This window comes from Oncorhynchus mykiss, chromosome 21 (assembly GCF_013265735.2).
Source record: "Oncorhynchus mykiss isolate Arlee chromosome 21, USDA_OmykA_1.1, whole genome shotgun sequence".
Classification (NCBI taxonomy): domain Eukaryota; kingdom Metazoa; phylum Chordata; class Actinopteri; order Salmoniformes; family Salmonidae; genus Oncorhynchus; species Oncorhynchus mykiss.
Window position 1 is genome coordinate 38,527,772 of NC_048585.1, and position 15,424 is coordinate 38,543,195.

The window sequence follows — 15,424 nt, forward strand, 5'->3', positions numbered from 1 at the left end:
GTTCCCCTCCGTTATTTTAGCTCTGTATGAAAATGCATGTACTTCCTCACTCTCTTCGTTTTGCAAGGAGCTGCTGTCGCGCAGTATCGTCTGCTGTCTTTTTACTGTCTCACTCTGCCTAACCTGGTTTACAGCTGTGGACAAGGTCAGCTGGGAATCCAACTGTAACTTTTCAGAAAGTGATATATTTCTTATCCGACTACAATCCGATCTCGGATCAGCTCTTCCCTGAGCGCACCAAACTGACAATGTTCAGCTAGTTTGTGAACAGCTGTGACAAAACTGTCAATGGTTTCACCCTGCTCCTGTGCGCATATTAATCAAATGAAATCAAAATCAAATCAAATGTATTTATATAGCCCTTCGTACATCAGCTGATATCTTAAAGTGCTGGTACATAAACCCAGCCTAAAACCCCAGACAGCAAGCAATGCAGGTGTAGAAGCACGGTGGCTAGGAAAAACATAGCCTAGAGAGGAGCCAGGCTATGTGGGGTGGCCAGTCGTCTTCTGGCTGTGCCAGGTGGAGATTATAACAGAACATGGCCAAGATGTTCAAATGTTCATAAATTACCAGCATGGTCAAATAATAATAAGGCAGAACAGTTGAAACTGGAGCAGCAGCACGGCCAGGTGGACTGGGGACAGCAAGGAGTCATCATGTCAGGTAGTCCTGAGGCATGGTCCTAGGGCTCAGGTCCTCCGAGAGAAAGAAAGAGAGAATTAGAGAGAGCACACTTACATTCACACAGGACACCGATTAGGACAGGAGAAGTACTCCAGATATAACAAACTGACCCTAGCCCCCCGACACATAAACTACTGCAGCATAAATACTGGAGGCTGAGACAGGAGGGGTCAGGAGACACTGTGGCCCCATCTGAGGACACCCCCGGACAGGGCCAAACAGGAAGGATATAACCCCACCCACTTTGCCAAAGCACAGCCTCCACACCACTAGAGGGATATCTTCAACCACCAACGTATAGCCCACAAAGATCTCCGCCACGGCACAACCCAAGGGGGTGGCGCAAACCCAGACAGGAAGGTCACATCAGTGACTCAACCCACTCAAGTGACGCACCCCTCCTAGGGACGGTATGAAAGAGCCCCAGTAAGCCAGTGACTCAGCCCATGAAATAGGGTTAGAGGCAGAGAATCCCAGTGGAAAGAGGGGAACCGGCCAGGCAGAGACACCAAGGGCGGTTCGTTGCTCCAGAGCCTTTCCGTTCACCTTCCCACTCCTGGGCCAGACTACACTCAATCATATGACCCACTGAAGAGATGAGTCTTCAGTAAAGACTTAAAGGTTGAGACCGAGTTTGAGTCTCTTACATGGGTAGGCAGACCATTCCATAAAAATGGAGCTCTATAGGAGAAAGCCCTGCCTCCAGCTGTTTGCTTAGAAATTCTAGGGACAATTAGGAGGCCTGCGTCTTGTGACCGTAGAGTACGTGTAGGTATGTACGGCAGGACCAAATCAGAGAGATGGGTAGGAGCAAGCCCATGTAAAGCTTTGTAGGTTAGCAGTAAAACCTTGAAATCAGCCCTTGCCTTGACAGGAAGCCAGTGTAGGGAGGCTAGCACTGGAGTAATATGATCACATTTTTTGGTTCTAGTCAGGATTCTAGCAGCCGTATTTAGCACTAACTGAAGATTATTTAGTGCTTTTTCCGGGTAGCCGGAAAGTAGAGCATTGTAGTAGTCTAACCTAGAAGTGACAAAGCATGGATTAATTTTTCTGCATCATTTTTTGGACAGAAGGTTTCTGATTTTTGCAATGTTACGTAGATGGAAAAAAGCAGTCCTTGAAATGGTCTTGATATGTTCTTCAAATGAGAGATCGGGGTCCAGAGTAACGCCGAGGTCCTTCACAGTTTTATTTGAGACGGCTGTACAACCATTAAGATTAATTGTCAGATTCAACAGAAGATCTCTTTGTTTCTTGGGACCTAGAACAAGCATCTCTGTTTTGTCCGAGTTTAAAAGTAGAAAGTTTGTAGCCATCCACTTCCTTATGTCTGAAACACATGCTTCTAGCGAGGGCAATTTTGGGGCTTCACCATGTTTCATTGAAATGTACAGCGCTGTGTCATCCGCATAGCAGTGAAAGTTAACATTATGTTTTCGAATGACATCCCCAAGAGGTAAAATATATAGTGAAAACAAAGGTGGTCCTAAAACGGAACCTTGAAATTTACAGTTGATTTGTCAGAGGACAAACCATTCACAGAGACAAACTGATATCTTTCCGACAGATAAGATCTAAACCAGATCTAAACTTGATCCGTGTAGACCAATTTGGGTTTCCAATCTCTCCAAAAGAATGTGGTGATCGATGGTATCAAAAGCAGCACTAAGGTCTAGGAGCACGAGGACAGATGCAGAGCCTCGGTCTGATGCCATTAAAAGGTAATTTACCACCTTCACAAGTGCAGTCTCAGTGCTATGATGGGGTCTAAAACCAGACTGAAGCATTTCGTATACATTGTTTGTCTTCAGGAAGGCAGTGAGTTGCTGCAAAACAGCCTTTTCTAAAAAATTTGAGAGGAATGGAAGATTCGATATAGGCCGATTAGTTTTTTATATTTTCTGGGTCAAGGTTTGGCTTTTTCAAGAGAGGCTTTATTACTGCCACTTTTAGTGAGTTTGGTACACATCCGGTGGATAGAGAGCCGTTTATTATGTTCAACATAGGAGGGCCATGCACAGGAAGCAGCTCTTTCAGTAGTTTAGTTGGAATAGGGTCCAGTATGCAGCTTGAAGGTTTTAGAGGCCACGATTATTTTCATCATTGTGTCAAGAGATATAGTACTAAAACACTTGAGCGTCTCACTGGATCCTAGGTCCTGGCAGAGTTGTGCAGACTCAGGACAACTGAGCTTTGAAGGAATACGCAGATTTAAAGAGGAGTCCGTAATTTGCTTTCTAATAATCATGATCTTTTCCTCAAAGAAGTTCATGAATTTATCACTGCTGAAGTGAAAGCCATCCTCTCTTGGGGAATGCTGCTTTTTAGTTAGCTTTGCGACAGTATCAAAAAGGAATTTCGGATTGTTCTTATTTTCCTCAATTAAGTTGGAAAAATAGGATGATCGAGTAGCAGTAAGGCTCTTCGGTACTGCACGGTACTGTCCTTCAAAGCTAGTCGGAAGACTTCCAGTTTGGTGTGGCGCCATTTCCGTTCGAATTTTCTGGAAGCTTGCTTCAGAGCTCGGGTATTTTCTGTGTACCAGGGAGCTAGTTTCTTATGAGAAATGCTTTTCGTTTTTAGGGGTGCAACTGCATCTAGGGTATTGCGCAAGGTTAAATTGAGTTCCTCAGTTCGGTGGTTAACTGATTTTTGTCCTCTGGCGTCCTTGGGTAGACAGAGGGAATCTGGAAGGACATCAAGGAATCTTTGTGTTGTCTGTGAATTTATAGCACGACTTTTGATGTTCCTTGGTTGGGGTCTGAGCAGATTATTTGTTGCAATTGCAAACGTAATAAAATGGTGGTCCGATAGTCCAGGATTATGAGGAAAAACATTAAGATCCACAACATTTATTCCATGGTACAAAACTAGGTCCAGAGAATGACTGTGACAGTGAGTGGGTCCAGAGACATGTTGGACAAAACCCACTGAGTCGATGATGGCTCCGAAAGCCTTTTGGAGTGGGTCTGTGGACTTTTCCATGTGAATATTAAAGTCACCAAAGATTAGAATATTATCTGCTATGACTACAAGGTCCGATAGGAATTCAGGGAACTCAATGAGGAACGCTGTATATGGCCCAGGAGGCCTGTAAACAGTAGCTATAAAAAGTGATTGAGTAGGCTGCATAGATTTCATGACTAGAAGCTCAAAAGACGAAAACTTTTTTTTTTTTTTTGTAAATTGAAATTTGCTATCGTAAATGTTAGCAACTCCTCCGCCTTTGCGGCATGCACGGGGGATATGGTCACTAGTGTAGCCAGGAGGTGAGGCCTCATTTAACACAGTAAATTCATCAGGCTTAAGCCATGTTTCAGTCAGGCCAATCACATCAAGAATATGATCAGTGATTCGTTCATTGACTATAATTGCCTTTGAAGTAAGGGATCTAACATTAAGTAGCCCTATTTTGAGATGTGAGGTATCATGATCTCTCAATAATGACAGGAATGGAGGAGGTCTTTATCCTAGTGAGATTGCTAAGGCGAACACCGCCATGTTTAGTTTTGCCCAACCTAAGTCGAGGCACAGACACAGGTCTCAATGGGGATAGCTGAGCTGACTACACTGACTGTGCTAGTGGCAGACTCCACTATGCTGGCAGGCTGGCTAACAGCCTGCTGCCTGGCCTGCACCCTGTTTCATTGTGGAGCTAGAGGAGTTAGAGCCCTGTCTATGTTGGTAGATTAGATTAAACCTAGCTCTCTCAAAAATAATGTTGTGTCTCCCTACAAAATGTTTCAAAACAGTCTTTAACGGCACTTCAACGTTGAAGCATTTAATATATCCTCGGCTTCATCACCCATAGAGTAGATCAGTGTATTAACTTGAAATGCCTCGTTTTTCACGTTTACGCCTGATGCTACCCTGTACCTTTCAAAGCGCCTGATCCATTTTGGCCAGTTTTGAATGTCCATACAAACAAAATTCTCCGGGGGACTAATGCGAAATCCGTCAGCACTAGCCACTGGCCTGTCCGTGTTTGCGCCAGAGCCCGTTGAACTTGGAGTCGCAAACCCTGAAATCCCGCCAGCTTCTTCCTCTTGCAACATGTTGCTTAGCAGTAACTTAGTCCTTGCTCGTTAGCTAGCACAATAATGATATGTTCTGTTTTTATCTCCAACACTGTGCCCTCCCTGCTTTGAAACAGCCTGAATGTATGATTTACTTGGTACGTCCTTCACATTTATGTGAATTTTAAAACCACTTCTGACACCATGTAGTATGATCTAAAATAAGGACGCGCGACAACGAGGTTCTAGCTCCAGCCTGTTTATTAACCTAACCCTCGCATATCCTACATAGGTACGGATACCCCGAAGGGACATCCTACTACAAGGACCGCCACAGGAATGGAAGACCCAGAGTTACCTCTGCTGCAGAGGATACGTTCATTAGAGTTACCAGCCGAAGAAATAGACACATTTCAACATCAACTGTTCAGAGGAGACTGTGTTAATCAGGCCTTCATGGTTGAATTGCTGTAAAGAAACCATTACTAAAGGACACCAATAAGAAGAAGAGACATGCTTGGGCCAAGAAACATGAGCAATGGACATTAGACTGGTGGAAATCTGTCCTTTGGTCTGATGAGTCCAAATCTGAGATTTTTGTTTCCATCCGCCGTGTCTTTGTGAGACGCAGAGTTGGTGAACGGATGATCTCCGCATGTGTGGTTCCCACCGTGAAGCATGGAGGAGGAGGTGTGATGGTGTGGGGGTGCTTTGCTGGTTACACTGTCTGTGATTTATTTAGAATTCAAGGCACACTTCACCAGCATGGCTACCACAGCATTCTGCAGTGATACGCCATACCATCTGGTTTGCACTTAGTGGGACTATCATTTGATTTTCAACAGGACAATGACCCAACACACCTCCAGGCTGTGTAAGGGCTATTTGACCAATAAGGAGAGTGATGGAGTGCTGCATCAGATGACCTGCCCTCCACAATCACCTGACCTCAATCCACTTGAGATGGTTTGGGATGAGTCGAACCGCAGAGTGAAGGAAAAGCAGCCAACAAGTGCTCAGCATACTGTATGTGGGAACTCCTTCAAGACTGTTGGAAAAGCATTCCAGGTGAAGTTGGTTGAGAGAATGCCAAGAGTGTGCAAAGCTGTCATCAAGGCAAAGGGTGGCTACTTTGAAGAATCTCAAACATAAAATATATTTTGATTTGTTTTACACTATTTTGGTTACTACATGATTCCATATGTGTTATTTCATCGTTTTGATGTCTTCACTATTATTCTACAATGTAGAAAATAGTAAAAATAAATAAAAATCATTGAATGAGTAGGTGTCCAAACCTTTGACTGGTACTGTATATATGTATATATACTGTATATCCAATACAGAAATGTAATAATTTTCAACGTTCAGAATTTCTCTGTTGTTTACCTCCCTCTCGCCCCCCTCCTCTCTCTCTCTCTCAATTCAATTCAATTCAAGGGGCTTTATTGGCATGGGAAACACGTTAACATTGCCAAAGCAAGTGAAGTAGATCATCTTTCTCTCTTTCTCTCTCTTCCTCCCTCTATCTATCGCTCCCCCTCTCTCTTTCTATCTCTCGCCTCCCTCCTTTCTCTCTCTCTCTCTATCTTTCCTTCTGTCTCTCTGTCTGGCACTAAGAATTTCTTGACAAATCTTGCGTTGCAGTGATGTTATGACGCCTGTGGTGTAGCTGGGGTCGCACCCTGTCTCCTAACCACAAACACGCACGCAGGCACACACCCTTATGTCTGACCTCCCGTCTTTCAAATACTCGGCATGATTTGAGAGAATCAACATATTTTTAAAGACACCCAGACATTCCATCTCTTTCTCTCTGTCTCGCACTCTCTCTCTCTCTCTCTCTCTCGATCTCTGTCTGTCTGTCTGTCTGTATGTCTTTCTCTTTCACTCTTTATCTGTTTCTTGCCCATCCTTTTCCCTCCACCCTCTCTCTTGCTTGTCTATATATCTATATCATATTTCTCTCTCTCTCTCTCTCTCTCTCTCTCTCTCTCTCTCTCTCTCTCTCTCTCTCTCTCTCTCTCTCTCTCTTACACACACCAGTGTCTGTCTAGGTAATTTATTGGGCAACTGGAGCCAGACAGAGAGACAGAGAGACAGAGACAGACAGACAGAGAGAGAGAGAGAGGGGGTAGTTAGAGAGTGAGTGTGTGTGTGTAACCTGATGAGTGTGTGTGTGGAGGAGTAGCAGGGAGTGTCTGAACACACTACTGGGCAACGGCCCACACACACACACAGTACAGACTAGTGATGTGCGGGTTGACTCATAACCAGCAGGCCCCACGGCGGGTTTAGGGTGAATAAATATTGTTTGGATCAAGGGCGAATGGATGGTGGGTTGAATAAAGAGAAAACAATACCTTAAAAAATGCTTAATGGCCGAGATCCTTTTAGCACTTACATTCGGATAGCCACGTTTTCGTCGCCCTCATGCTGGTGCTAGCAAGTGAGCATGCAGACTAGGTAGTGCTAGGTATCAAAGTCAAGCCAATATGGGCTGGAAATGATAGTGAGCTTTTGATTGGTCAATAGTGACACAACGTCTCAAAAGTATTTGCATAATGTTCAGCTTTCCCCCAACGTTGGTCCCACATTCATTCTATCGATTCATGACATTATTCTGGCAAGCAAGGGTTCATTTAGTCTTCTAGTGCAACATATAATAACAACTAGCCGACGTTACCAATATGTCTCAAAATTAGAAGCAGAAACATATCTAAACCCGTCAACAGAAAAGTCCTCTTCCCCTGTCATAAAAACGTTCCGCCATCTCTGACTGTAGCCTACAGCGCATTTTCTGATATTAGCAGGTTAGGGTTGGGTGCAGACCTCGGATCTTCACTTTAGCACATATAGTCGGGCAAATGCGGATTGGTTATTAGCAATTGTGGGCGGGATTCCAGGGTGAACGAACGGCTGACCCGCGCACCACGGACACGCTCTTGTTGTCGGCCTTGCAGCATGTTGGCATTGAGGAACATTCGACGCAGCAACTTGAAATGTCCTCACTTTTCTGCCCTTATTATGATGCCAAAAGATTCAAAAGATATGTAAGCAAATAACTTCAGCATCTCCTCTCTCTTGTTGCTACAAGCCACGACACGCTGGAGTTTAGTGGTAGGAGGCAAGTAAAGAGCTCTCAGAAACAAACAATTATGTCATCTAGACAAGAAGAATATTACAGATAGAGTTCAATGGACTCAGTGTGTCAATGTTAGCTTATGCAGTGTATACACATGTATAGTAAGTGGTGGATTGAGTATGAGCAAGTGTGTTTATAGACACGATTTAAGAGAGGGAGATTAAGGGAGAGAGAGGGACAGAGGGCAGGGGTGGAGAGAGCGAGAGAGAGACAGAGAGACAGAGAAGAGAGAGCGCGGTCATTCGACACAGAGAGAGAGAGAGAGAGCATTAAAAAAATGGAGGAACAGAGGGTAGGAAGACACTGAAAGAGAAAGAGAGAGAAATAGAGATTGAAAGAGAGAGAGATCATTAGACACTGAAAGAGAGAGGGAGGAGAGAGCGAGAGAGGACTCAGTGTAACCTAACCCATTGAGGCTCCAGGTGCAGAGGGTTGATCAGTGCGTTTGGGCTGGCATTTCCCCCCTCTACCCCCGCCCCGGCTTTACAGCTCTCCTAAATGGCACCCTATTCGTTATATAGCGCACTCCTTTTGACCAGGGCCCATAGGGCTCTGGTCAAAAATAGTGCACTGTGTAGGGAATTGGTTGCCATTTGGGATGCTCCCTACTCTTCTACCCCCCCCCCCCCCCCCCGCCCCCCATCCTGGGCATACTGAGAGCCTGTCTTTGTATAGCTGCCAGGAGTGCTACCGCAGAGTGCCAGCAAACACACATACAAACTAGCATTGCACGCACACACACACACACACAAAGAGACACAGACACACAAATGCAGTGCACGCACGTGAGCGACACACACACACACACACTCGTCCTCAAGCCACTCCTTACCTACCAGCTTTCGCAGTCTCACCTTAGACGTTCATCCGTGTTTGCCAAACGTCACATGTCGAAGTTGTTCTGCTCCTAACACCCTGTACCTCTTCCAACCTTTTTCCCTGCTCTTCATCCCAGTAACGCTCCTTCTCATCCCTCCTTTTCCTCACCCCTCTTCCTCACTCTTCAGTGTATGGAGGTTGGGTAAGATAGCCTGTACTGTACAATGCTGAGGGGGTGTTTGTCTGTGGCTTGGATCAGACTTCAGAGTCGGAGTGCCAAACTAACAGAGGAGAACTTATCCCTCTCTTTATCACTTTTTTTTCCCCCCAATCTCTTTCTTTCTTGTTCACTCACTGCCTCTTATTTCTCGTTCTCTGTTTCAGTAGAGCTCCTTGATGATGCCGCTGGCTCGCTCCACATGCCCCCCCTCATACATCACACACGGATGCACACACTCACACACACACACACACACACACACAGTTGTCCCGTGGGGTTGCTGTAACTGTGCCAGGCCCACTGCTGTTCCACCTGGATCCCTCTCCAGGGAGTACTCATCCTCCTTTCTCCTCACTCCATACCTCCTTCCATTGCTCTCTCTCTCTCTATTGCCTCTCTCTCTTTCCATCTCTTCCTGTATCTCCCTCACCTTCTCCTTCCATCCTTTCTCTCCCTCCTCCCTTCATCCTCTATCTCCCCAGTCCCCACTATTGATCCTCCCTTTCACTTCATCCTCCCTTTCCATTCCCCCCTCCCTTTCCCTCCTCCTCCTCCCCTTCCCTCCTCCTCCTCCCGTTCCCCTCTCCTCCCCTTCCCTCCTCCTCCTCCCGTTCCCTCCTCCCTTTCCCTCCTCCTCCTCCCCTTCCCTCCTCCTCCTCCCGTTCCCTTCTCCTCCCTTTCCCTCCTCCTCTTCCCTTTTTACTCACATTATTCTCAAAGCAGGTGTTTAAATGTAATCCGCCCATTACCCCTCCATTACTGGTCGTGTTATTTCAACCCTAACAGCCTCATGACTGGCTCCCTATTCCCCATAGGCTCTGGTCAAAAGTAGTGCACTATATAGGGAATAGAGTGCCATTTACATCCAGTCTTATTTCAACCCAAACCTACCAGGGGTTGGCCACTCATAAAAACACACAAGGACCCCCTTCTTAACCTCTAACCTTTGACCCCATACAGCTGGTTGAATGTCTACAGCTTCATGTTGACCCTATGTCTGCGTTGAACCCTAGCTGGTTAAACGCACACACACACACACACACACACACACACACACACACACAGGGTTGGGGAGTAACAGATTACATGTAATCCGTTACATGTAAGGGATTACAAAAACCGGTAACTGTAATCTGTTACATTACCAGCAAAAATATTGTAATCAGATTACAGATACTTTTGAAATACTAGATGATTACTTTGAGGATTACTTTTAAATACAGAAAGGATGTTTGCTAAAAAAAATATGTTTGACCCTTCTCTGTTTTCTCAATGACATTCAAATCAGCTTTGAAAAAAGGCACAGGCTTAAGTTTGTTCCACCTGAGCGAGTCTGACCACAAGTCAGAGACCACAATGATGACACATCAAATGCGTTTAATCAATCGCGGTAAAAGAGCAAGAATAGTCTTTTGTAGGCTACAGTCCAAGCTATGTCTTCCAATAGTGCGACTGCTGTCGGCTTCCAAAGATTAACCAACTTGAATAAACGCTTGGAGGTAAGGATGACAGCAGTAGTAGTAGTGTCGCACACGAGCAGGGAAAGTTCTGCCCACAACTTTTCTATGGGTTTGAGGTCAGGGCTTTTTGATGGCCACTCCAATACCTTGCCTTTGTTGTCCTTCAGCCATTGTTCCACAACTTTGAAACTATGCTTGGGGTCATTGTCCATTTGGAAGACCCATTTGCGGCCAAGCTTTAACTTCCTGACTGATGTTTTGCGATTTTGCTTCAATATATCCACATAATCTTCCTCCCTCATGATTCCATCTATTTTGTGAAATGCACCAGTCGCTCCTGCAGCAAAGCACACCCACAACATGATGCTGCCACCCCCGTGCTTCACGGTTGGAATGGTGTTCTTCAGCTTGCAAGCCTCCCTCTTTTTCCCCCAAACATAACGATGGTCGATGGCGATGGCCAAAAAGTTATATTTTTCTTTCATCAGACCAGAGGACATTTCTCCATGTGCAGTTGCAAACTGTAGTCTGGCTTTTTTATGGCGGTTTTGGAGCAGTAGCTTCTTCCTTGCTGAGCGGCCTTTCAGGTTATGTCGATATGGGACTCGTTTTACTGTGGATATAGATACTTTTGTACCTGTTTCCTCCAGCATCTTCACAAGGTCCTTTGCTGTTGTTCTGGGATTGATTTGCACTTTTCGCACCAAATTACCTTCATCTCTAGGAGATAGAATGCGTCTCCTTCATGAGCGGTATGACGGCTGCGTGATCCCATGGTGTTTATACTTGCCTACTATTGTTTGTACAGATGAACGTGGTACCTTCAGGCGTTTGGAAATTGCTCCCAAGGATGAACCAGACTTGTGGAGGTCTACAATTTTTTTTTCTGAGGTTTTGGCTATTTCTTTTGATTTTCCCATGATGTCAAGCAAAGAGGCACTGAGTTTGAAGGTAGGCCTTGAAATACATCCACAGGTACACCTCCAATGGACTCAAACGATGTCAATTAGCCTATCAGAAGCTTCTAAAGCCATGACATACTTTTCTGGAATTTTCCAAGCTGTTGAAAGGCACAGTCAACTTAGTGTATGTAAACTTCTAACCCATTGGAATTGTGATACAGTGAATTATAAGTGAAATAATCTGTCTGTAAACAATTGTTGGAAAAAGGACTTATGTCATGCACAAAGTAGATGTCCTAACCGACTTGCCAAAGCTATAGTTTGTTAAAAAGACATTTGTGGAGTGGTTGAAACACTTAGGTTGGAGTCATTAAAACTAGTTTATGTAAACTTCTGACTTCAACTGTATATAAATATATACAGTACCAGTCAAAAGTTTGGACACACCTACTCATTCCAGGACTTCTATTTACTTTTACTATTTTCCACATTGTAGAATAATGGTGAAGACATCAAAACGATGAAATGACACATATGGAATCATGTAGTAACTAAAAAAGTGTTAAACAAATCGAAATATATTGTATATTTGAGATGATTCAAAGTATCCACCCTTTGCCTTGATAACAGCTTTGCACAATCTTGGCATTCTCTCAACCAGCTTCATGATGCACCTGGAGTGCATTTCAATTAACAGGTGTACCTTGTTAAAAGTTAATTTGTGGAATTTCTTTCCTTCTTAATGCGTTTGAGCCAATCGGTTGACAAGGTAGGGGGGTATACAGAAGATAGCTCTATTTGGTAAAAGACCAAGTCCATATTATGGCAAGAACAGCTCAAATAAGAAAAGAGAAATGACAGTCCATCGTTACTTTAAGACATGAAGATCAGTCAATCCGGAACATTTCAAGAACTTTGAAAGTGCAGTCGCAAAACCATCAAGCGCTATGATGAAACTGGCTCTCATGAGGCCCGCCACAGGAAAGGAAGAACCAGAGTTACCTCTGCTGTAGAGGATAAGTTCATTAGAGATACCAGCCTCAAAAATTGCAGCCCAAATAAATGCTTCACAGAGTTCAAGTAACAGACACATCTCAACATCAACTGTTCAGAGGAGACTGCGTAAATCAGGCCTTTGTGGTCGATTTCCTGCAAAGAAATCACTAGTAAAGGACACCAATAAGAAGAAGAGACTTGCTTGAGCCAAGAAACACAAGCAATGGACATTAGACCGGTGGAAATCTGTCCTTTGGTCTGATGGGTCCAAATTTGAGATTTTTGGTTCCAACCGCCATTATCTTTGTGAGACGCAGAGTTGGTGAACGGATGATCTCCGCATGTGTGCTTCCCACCGGGAAGCATGGAGGAGGTGTGATGGTGTAGGGGTGCTTTGCTGGTGACACTGATTTATTTAGAATTCAAGGCACACTTAACCAGCATGGCTACCACAGCATTTTGCAGAGATACGCCATACCATCTGTTTTGCGTTTTAGTTTGACTATAATTTGTATAACCTCATAACGTGGTTAAAATAATAATGTTGATATCATGGATGGTCAGTCCTTGCATCCATAGCTCTGTCTATTCATCTGATAGCTGTTACATTTCTCCAGGCCCATCCCTCAGCTTTTTACCAAAACCATTTTGTCGTTGTTTCATCTGTGGATTTGCTGCATATTCTCAAGATATCAAAGTGTCGCCAACAAAAAGGTAAACAATAAGCCTATAGCAAATGCAGACTATGGCATTCATTTTTCACATGTAAATATCACTTTTCAGTAGTGCTCAAAGCATGCCATTCCATGAGCGCAGCATTTATTTTCATGAGCCCATGACAACAAATTCATGACAACATAGTAGGGCTGGCTAATAAGTCCTTAGTTTTGGGGTTAAGCTCAGGTAAAACAATTTGTCTAATCTATACTTCCATATTTCAAAGTCCTATTGTCGAAGATCAAGGGGTATAACATTTATTGGAATGAATGGAATTCTGAAAGGCTTTGGTTTTTATTGTAAACATATAATTGAATCGTATTATTATCTGTAGTAGAAAGTGATGGGTTGAAAGAAGCCTACATAACAAACCCATAAAGTATAATTTAACATCCATATATGGCCAGCTATGTAAACTTTAACATTGATTTATCCTACAATAGATGTCATTCAATTGGTAACATACATTTTTGTCTTCTTCTAATGCCTCTTAAAGGGAATGTAATCTAAAAGTAATGTAATCAGATTACATGACTGAGTTGGGGTAATCCAAAAGTTACGTTACTGATTACAATTTTGGACAGGTAACTAGTGGCGTTAACGGATTACATTTAGAAAGTAACCTATCCAACCCAGCACACACACATGCACACACACACAGACCCACACACATCTCCACTGACCCTGGTTAAAAGCTGACACTGTAAGGCCCTTCTCTCAAGGTCAACTGATTGACTGGCTGCACATAGGAAGAGAGTCTATACGTGTGGAACATGGCAATTAATAAGGTTGGGTAGATGTTACCTCTGTAGGTACAGATCTAGGATCATTTTACTTGACATCTTTAATCTGCACATGGTTATATTCTTATGAAATCAATATAATAACTGACTGACTGCACATAAGTGAATAGAGTCTATACGTGTGGAGCATGGCAATTACCTATAGGAACAGATCTAGGATCAGCTTACCCCACATCTACCATCCACACATGGTATTGTATGTTTTTTTTATATACCTTAAATGCATATACCAGTCATCTTGTACGCACATTAAAAAAACTTTTAAAAAACTGGTTTAGTGTGAGGAAATATTTGTAGTGAAAATATTATATATATATTTTTAAATATGCTCATTGATATTAGTTATTAAAACGGTATTACAAAGATATTTTAACAGTATAATGAAGCTGACAGTAGTGGAATATAAAGCATTTCACATATATAATAGTGGCGCATTACAACTATACTACATAGCGAATCATGTTGTGTTATAACATATAACAAACCGACAACTAAATGAGCATAATCACAATTATCGTAAGCTAATGTGTGTGTGTTCAGCAGACTGTTTAACACCACGACCACTGGTTTCCCTCAGCCTCTTTGTGTTGCGGATATTTGTGTCACTCTCTTTATCGCTCATCTGAGAAACCTTCCCTAGGGGGGCGCGCACACACACACACGCACACGATTGCCCTCTTAGACGATCCCAGTAAGTGGGAATGTCCCCTTTAAGTGCCGAGAGGCGAATGGAACAACTTCGTCTCCTCCTCTCTATTGACGTAGGCCTTCTTATCAACCTATCACCGAGCTGACCCCGCCCCCCCCCCCCCCCCCCCCCCCCCCAGCCAGGAAGCCAGCAGCTCTGGCGAGTAAGTGCCTGACCCGACACTAGATTGATACTAGACGTTGTACCATTACGACGACTACTGCAATAGAAAAGATGAACTTGTCTTCTACCTGAAGGGAATATACAATTAGATATATTCTGGCTGTAGTATCCCTTTAAATTCATAACGGTTGTCTTCAGTACTCGACAGACAAAGACGACTGTGGAAGAGACTTCGTTATTTTTCCTCAAAGGTTGTTTTTTAAACCTTTCTGGTTTTTTTGAACGACCTTGTTGGTTTTATTTTTATTTTTTTGTAGTGAGGGGACTAATAGACCGGACAGCAAAGTGGATTTAACGGGTGCGTCGCTGCCTTCCACTTGATCTCCAAGATGCTATTGGTGTCTCCGCGGTTAGTCGACACACCTCGCATGGAGCCCATAGTAAGTTAACCACCTTTTCATTCTACCGTTTTAATGATCACTGGCGCTCGTTTGAAGCTGGGTCGGGGTGTGAGAGGCAGAGAGGCACGAGAGTTTATGTGTGTGTAATGTGCGTTGAGTGAGACAAAGTGGTTAGGGATGTGGATGGGATACGACACTTGATGGCTACATTCCTTTATTGTAATGAGACAACTGTGTGTGTCTGTGTGTGTGTGTCCTTATCTTGCTATTTCATTATGTGTTTAGGCTCTTCAGTGATGGCATTTGTAAGTTAAAGAGACCGATTTCCTCTCTCTGTGTGTGTGTGTCTTGTGTCATGTTGAATATGCGCCTCCGACCGGGAAATCAAATCAATAGCCAACATTTAGTTAGAGAGCAGGATTGATAGATATCGTAGTGACCACG

General features: G+C 43.7%; 1 protein-coding gene across 1 annotated transcript in view; it reads left to right on the top strand.

Moving 5' to 3' along the window:
• The first annotated feature begins 14,607 nt into the window (after positions 1-14,607).
• LOC110515117 (trithorax group protein osa-like) overlaps positions 14,608-15,424 on the top strand; it is a 112,028-nt gene continuing 111,211 nt past the window's right edge. The window contains exon 1 of the mRNA XM_036957767.1: positions 14,608-15,019. Within this exon, the coding sequence (XP_036813662.1) occupies positions 14,969-15,019 (51 nt within the window). The 5' untranslated portion in view covers positions 14,608-14,968. The remainder of the gene's footprint in view (positions 15,020-15,424) is intronic.